A 6,910-nucleotide genomic window follows, 5' to 3' on the forward strand; every position below is an offset into this window, starting at 1 on the left:
GTTTCAATAAACCTGAATTCTCGACCTGGCCAGCCATTTTTTACTCTCCATTCTCCAGCATCTCAACATCGAGATTAGCGACCAAACCAAGGTTAAACGCAGCATTGCAAAGTATGCACAAGTCCAGTGCGTGATTCAGATAAAAAAAAATAGAGATGCCCAGGACCGAGCAAATCTGCCAACCCGAGATTTGTGCCAAGGTCGACTGAGAAACTCGAAATTATAAACAGCGGAGAGAAAGAGAGAAAGAGCGACAGAACGAAAGAACGAAAGAAAGACAAACTTTGACGAGATTTGCATGTGAATGAACGTGCTTGGAGACCAACCGATCTCTATTACGGGATAAACGGTCTACCTCAGATGTAAAATAACCAAATACGTAGAACCCCACCCCAGAAACGAGATTTGGCTGATCGTGACTCTCAAACTGTTTTAGTTTAACTGATGGAAGTGCACCATAAAGTCAATTTAATGTCGTTGTTAAGGTTAGGAAAATAAGACAGAAGCTAAATCGTTTCTTTAGAAATCCTGGACGTTCAAAGACAGAGAGAGAGAGGCTAAAAAAGTCTTTGAGAAGTTGTTTGTATCAATTTGTGAGAAGAAAAGGCCTCACTGGATTAAGGATTGAATGAGCCTTTCCATTTGGAACGAATGGAACAATATCAATCAGAGCGGCTTTTTTTTAACACGGACATGCTTCCAAATCCTGTTCCCATTCAGTTCTGAAGGCCAATGCCATTCAATGGGCCACAATTAAGGAACTTGCGTTCCACAAATTCCCAAAGGCCTTTGGTCAAAACGAACGTGGCGTCCTTTGTTTTGCTCAAGTCCTGACATGACGACGAAAAGGGACTGTTGAAATGCAACGCAGCTCACGGCGAATTTCCGAGAGTCGAGCAAAGAATTTTGAGAGGTCAGAAGCAATAAAGATAACCTTGTTGCCAGCTTTGTACCCAAGCCCCCTTGCTTCCTTCCTACAACTCCTCTTGTTCTTCTGTCAAGCAAGAATGGGGCTCTATCTTTGGTGCCACAGTGCGGATGTTCCGCCGGTTCCACCGCAGCAATCCAGGAAGCACGTGCGAAAACGAGAGCCACCCGGACATAGTGGAAATATCTCTAGGGGATTTTCAAGGAGTCCACTCAATGAAATTGCCAAGAAAGGGGATAAAAAAAGCCAGCTAAAAGGACCCTGGGATGAACAGTGAAGACACAAAAACGGGAATTTCTCTTCGGTGAAGCCTAGTTGATGTGCAAAACAGGGTTTAACAAGGATGGTTTATGAGCTCTGAAATGACCACTTCATCACGCCAGAGCACGGATTTGGTGTGTTTGGCCATTTCACTCGCTCGACTACGATACTGCTATTTATAACCTCTCATCTCGTTGTACTTCCTCTCTGTCTCTCTCTCTCTCCCTCTCTCTTTCTCCTCCCTTCCTTTCTTTCTTTCTTTCTTCTCCTCTGTCTCTCGTTCCATGATGTTCCTTCTCCAGATCCTCCATTCGCCTTTTCCATGTAAACACACGGACCTACTACTATTCTTTTTGTCTCCTGCTCTTCTCTTTGGAGTGAAGTTTTTCGTCCTTCCCTTTCAATGGCAAGAAAGTTGGGCCATCTTGGTCACACAGACTCGCTTTCAATTTGAGGTTGCCAGGGATTCCAAAGAGGATAGTGGCCATTGTTCCACCCGAGAACAGAACAAACCGAATGAACAAGGGTCGGATTTTTTTTTCAACTCAGATCTGTCCAAAAGGATGTGTGACACTTTTTTCCTGCTCGAGGAAACTAATTCCAAAGTCCTTTGAGGTCTACCGAGAGCCAGAGGTCTATGAAGAACAAACGAGCCAAGGCAAAGAGTGAATAAGAAGGCCTGGCCATAGACGAGGAAAGGCCAAACACACGCAGGACTGTGAACAAGTCATGGCACACATAACGAGATGTGATTGTCCATCAAGTTAGGAGAAAGAATGGGAGAAGAATAAGGACGGGGAGGGAGGAACGACAAAGAGGACAAAGAGGCAGTTTAGTCATTATGAGAAATAGAGAGAAAGAGATATGTGGAGATGGGAGGAGATTGGTCCTGCAATTGGCCCTTTATCTACGCACACTTTACAGCACACCGTGTATGCATGTCATTCTTGGAGCACGCATGCCGAGTGAGTTCCAATCCCAAATTCAAAATGCATTGTCACTTTACAAGGTGCCTGGAAAAAATGATAGTGGTTGGAAATGCATCGGAAAGAAGGCCATCGTGCCCCATCACCAGAGAATGAGTAGAATCGACGACGGATTACAGGCAAGGCAGGCAAGAAGGGTGAGCAAAATTAAGTGCAAACTACCTTGTCAGCTACACTGGCAGTGCTAGTTGAGAGCGTGCTAGGTGGGGGCGTAGGACCCGAGGTCGTAGTCGATGGGGTCTTATCGCGGGACTCGGACGCGGCCGTTTTGGGTCGGAAAGGCCGCTTGGCGGGCGCATAATCCTTGGGCAAAAGTGAAGGATCAATTGATACACTCGACAGGATATCAGCCAACAAGCGTGAGTCCGTGGATGTGGTGGAAATCGTGGTCGAGGACAACTTGTAACCCGGGGGAAGGAAGGCTGACACGTCGTCCTGTTTCACGTTCTCAAAGAGTTTCTTTACCGGTCTCTTCGAGGTGGTTGTGATGGACTCGGTGCTGGTGGTGGAGGGCGTGGGCGCCGTGCTTTCAGTTTGGGGAGGTGCAGTGGTGGGGGGACGGACTTTAAAGCCAGGTGGTAAGAAAGCGGCCACATTATCCACGGGGATTATGTCTAGCAACTCCTTTACCGATTTGACGCTGCTGCTCGGGGTGTCCTCCTCCTTTGGTTTCTCGGTCTTGGTCTCAGCCTCGACCTCAACCTCGGTCTCGGTTGATGTAGTGGTGGTGATAGTTGTCGTGGTGGTCGTTGTCGTGGTGGTGGTGGTAGTGGTGGAGGACGAGGAAGAGGACGAAGAGCTGACAGAATCGGTAGTTGGGGTATCCTCCTCCTCCTCCTCCTCCTCCTCAATTTCGTCTTCCTCATGGTCGTCATCGTCATTTGAGTCTTTGGCGCGATTTCTTGAGCCACTAGGAATGAAACGATTGTTACGCTCCGGAGACGAAAACAACTTGGTCAAGTCCGCTTTGTGTGGGGGCTTCAAGGGGATAGCGGGAGTCGATTCTGGGGCAGCCTCTGTGGCACTTTGAAATTTGGAAAGTCTTTGCTTCAAACGCTCAGCGACGTCCACTCGATCAGTGGAGCTGATAAAAAACGAAGACCTTTGGGTGGTGGTGGAGAATGGTTGCACTTCAGTCGGTCTCTCTTCATCTTCATCTGGGGAGCGAGGAGTCTCTTTGTAAACAATCTTTTCGCCAGCGCGATGCTTAAACAGATCAGCTAGAGATCTGGGCCGGAATGTGGTCGTTGTGGTGGTGCGGGTGGTTGGCAGCGTGCGAATGTTGAACAAGCTCAAACGCTCGGTGGTGGCCTCTGTGGTGCTCCTATTTGGAACATCCGAGTCCAAATCGGAGTCAGCCTCGACCTCAGCATGATCGCTCTCGTGCTTCTGATTTTGGATGTGAGCCCAGGGATCCAAACTCGATTGCAGTCTGTCCAATTTGTCATTGATGTTGGCCAGGGAATTGATTGTCGGCTCAGATTCCGCTTCAGTTGTACTTAGAGAGGCCAGCGTGGAAGATGACGGGGACAGAGATGATGAGGGAGCGTCAGAGGACGTGGAAACGGACGACGACAATGTACCATCTGTTGTCACATCTGGCAAGGAGGTGGGACGGAATTGGGACGTGGAAGTGGGACTCTCCGAAGGGGAGGCCAAGGTGGCCCCTGTTGTAGGGAGGACCTCTTCGGAGGTAACCTCTGGCCTCACGGTCGGGAAAAAGGCTGGTGGAGGCTGAGAGGAAGGGATTACGCCTGACTCGGTGGTTGCCTTGTTTCGAAGACTGTCATCAATCAGGTCGGTGTCAACAAAGTCCTTGAAGTTCTGCTTGCTCTTGTCTTTCTGGAGATTGATTACTGTGATGGCCTCATCATCGAAATTGGTCACCGGTTCCACATTCTCGTCAGATGGAATGTCTGAGAACGGAATGATGTTGCTCTCCTCTGAATTGTCAATCACGTTCTTCTCCTTTTGCTGTTGCTTTTGCTGCTTTTGGATTTTGGAAATCAGCAGTGACCCTTCGTCAAAATCGAGGTCGTCAGCTTTGGCAGCCTGGACTTGAGCAATCAAAATGTTGGGATCAAAGTATTCATCCGCCCTTGTCGAACTGGTGGTGGTGCTCTCCAACGCCACAGGAACCCTCTCGGTGAGCTGGTCATCGTCTTTTTGAGGCTGACCAGGCTTCAAACTTTCGACAAGTCGAGATGGAACGGTGGGTGTTGGAATTGGTCCGTCTCTTGAATTGCTCTCTGATTGGATTACACCCCTTTGATCAGATTCTTCTGAGGCAGTCTGCAAAAACTGCGACTTTTCTGGTTCTTCTTCTGTGAAGGCCACCAAAGGTCGCTGTCTTCGCCTGGGGCCGGCGACCGCATTTCGAGATCCGCTATTTCCAATGCCCGCTGGACGCAAGCGACGACGAGGGAACTCGTTGGGATCGCGGTCATCATCATCTAATGGGATACGGTTGATTGGTCGACCTGAACTGGTGGATGCTCGAGGTTCCTCGGGAATAGGGCTATCTTCGATCTCATCGTAGGAATCATTCTCGTTGTCGGTGTCCTCACTTATCTCATTAAGAGGTCTTCGTGCTCGTTTTCCCGTGGGAATCACACGCACACCAGCGCGGACCCGTGACCTTGGTGGCGTGGGGTTGCGACCTCCACCTCTGGAACCACTAACAGGAACCCGAGATCTGCTCAGAGAACCATTATTATCATCATCATTATCAGCCTCCAGATCGTCATTTTCTTCACCTCGATCTCTAATGGGTCCTCTTATAGCGGCAGTGGGCCCTGGAAAGTCGTCTGGGACAATTGGGCGACCTCGAACACGGGACAGACGAGAGGGAGGTGTGCTAGCAATGGGTTTGGGCGTGCTAGGCTCAGGGTCTCTCGTGAAGGCACCCCCACGAGTAGAGGTCAACTCGAAGTCGGTTTGGTAGGGATCAGAGTGTTCGGATCGAATGTTATCCCTGGGGAGTGAGGCCGGCCTCACACGCACTCTAGGTACAGTTGGTTTATTATTGTCATCCTCTGTTGACGGCTGTCTGCTACGAAACCTGCTCACACTTCCAGAGCCAGCTTCCAGGTTGTCTTCAGGCGAGAAACGACCTCTAGTGCGAGTGGGTTCATTCTCCCGAGGGCGAAGGCTAGACACAAAGGTTTCCTCCACTTGGTCAACGGGAATGGTGGGTTGAGGAACCCGTTGCCTCTGTCGATCGGGTCCACCCACTGAGCCTTGGAATGAGACCTGTTGTCCGTCGGCGACAGCAGCTCGGAAGCGATCGCTGTCAACTTGGCCAAATGACTGGCTAAAAGCACTTGAGGACTGGGCCCCCTCTGGAGAGGAAATGGCAAAACCCGTCAGAACTGGGTTCGAATCCTGCCCTGGAGGAAATCGCTGGGGAGTCTGACGAAAGACAGTGGCTCCATCCGGCGACTGGGTGGGAGCAAACACGAAATTCTGACTGGAGGGAGGTGGACGAGGCTGTCGAGGCACGGCAGGCACACCACCAAAGGCCTGTGAATCGGAAACCACTCCGAATTGTTGGTTTTGGGTTACCACTTGGCCATTGGGGAACCGAACTGTCTGAAAGTTCTGCCTTAGGTCCTGTGTGGCTGGAAACCCTTGGAATTGTTGTTGCTGTTGTTGCTGTTGTTGCTGCAGTTGGGGGTTCTGTCGGTTGGACGGAGGTGGTCCTCCAAATGGATTGAAGCGTGTCGTAAATTGGTTGAAGCCACTGACGAAGGGTTGAAAGAACGTATCTGCAATGGAATCAAGAGAGAAAACAGACGTTAGAGTCATGCTTTAGCTTTGCCCCGCATCTGGTAGTTCATCACACAAACTGATATTGAGGAGGCGGCAATTGGTTCGTTCGCCTCCTCTCTTTCTCTCCAATCAAGCCCCAAGGTTGTCGTCATTTTTTCTCCAAAATTGATAGAAAATGTCAATGACAACCAGTTCAAGTTTGAGCTGAAACTCAAGACTCACAAAACTTGTTTCAGGATCAGATCTCAGAGTCACTAAAATACCGTTGACTGATACTATATAGGGATCAGAATGGATCAGGCGTTGGTACGTTGTCCAATGGCAATGACCGCTGGACCGCCGACGTAGTTTCAACAAAATGCTTGGTTAATTCAAGCTCAGCTTCCTCCAAACGCCTTGAGAAGGCTGCAATTATCTATTCACATTCTGCCAACTCACACACATACATGTGCACCCAATCGGCAATCGGCTCTTCTTTTAAAGGTCGTGTGAATACTCGGGCGATCCTAATCGCTTTTTTTCCTCAAGACAATTTACCCACTCGATTCCAACACCAATGGGCCATTTGTACTTCGCTATGCTTCCCCCATGTAGGGACATGGGTAAAGTATGCTAGTTGAACCATAATCACGTTACCGAGCGGAGAAATGACTTCAGTCATTAAATCAAAAATTAATTTCGAAACACATTCATATCCCCATCTCGAGGCGCCAACCATCCAACCATCAGTCCTGAAGGCCAATTGAATGGTTGCCAGCCCACCACGATCGGTTTCGCCTCGCAAGCCTCGTCGTATCAATCTTATTGGGGCCATGAAATCCATTTTCTCTATCAAGTATTTCCAATCAAGAATCCGGAAGGTGTGGCTCCGAGGCTTCTGTCAAAGAATGCCAATCAGAGTAGCGTGCTCGCTCTCAAAATACGACGTTCTAACCGTTTTATTCGCCAGATATGTCCCCCCCCC

The 6,910-nt window shown here is 49.3% G+C and overlaps 1 protein-coding gene across 4 annotated transcripts in view; it reads right to left on the minus strand.

Moving 5' to 3' along the window:
- Positions 1-6,910, minus strand: part of LOC131877447 (uncharacterized) — a 52,026-nt gene that overhangs the window by 4,893 nt on the left and 40,223 nt on the right. For 3 of the 4 annotated variants that reach the window (XM_059223138.1, XM_059223122.1, XM_059223130.1), the window contains exon 2: positions 2,338-5,942. In XM_059223138.1, coding sequence (XP_059079121.1) covers positions 2,338-5,942 — 3,605 coding nt within the window. The remainder of the gene's footprint in view (positions 1-2,337; positions 5,943-6,910) is intronic. The other variant, XM_059223146.1, reaches the window with a different exon arrangement.

This window comes from Tigriopus californicus, chromosome 1 (genome assembly GCF_007210705.1).
Source record: "Tigriopus californicus strain San Diego chromosome 1, Tcal_SD_v2.1, whole genome shotgun sequence".
Taxonomy (NCBI): domain Eukaryota; kingdom Metazoa; phylum Arthropoda; class Copepoda; order Harpacticoida; family Harpacticidae; genus Tigriopus; species Tigriopus californicus.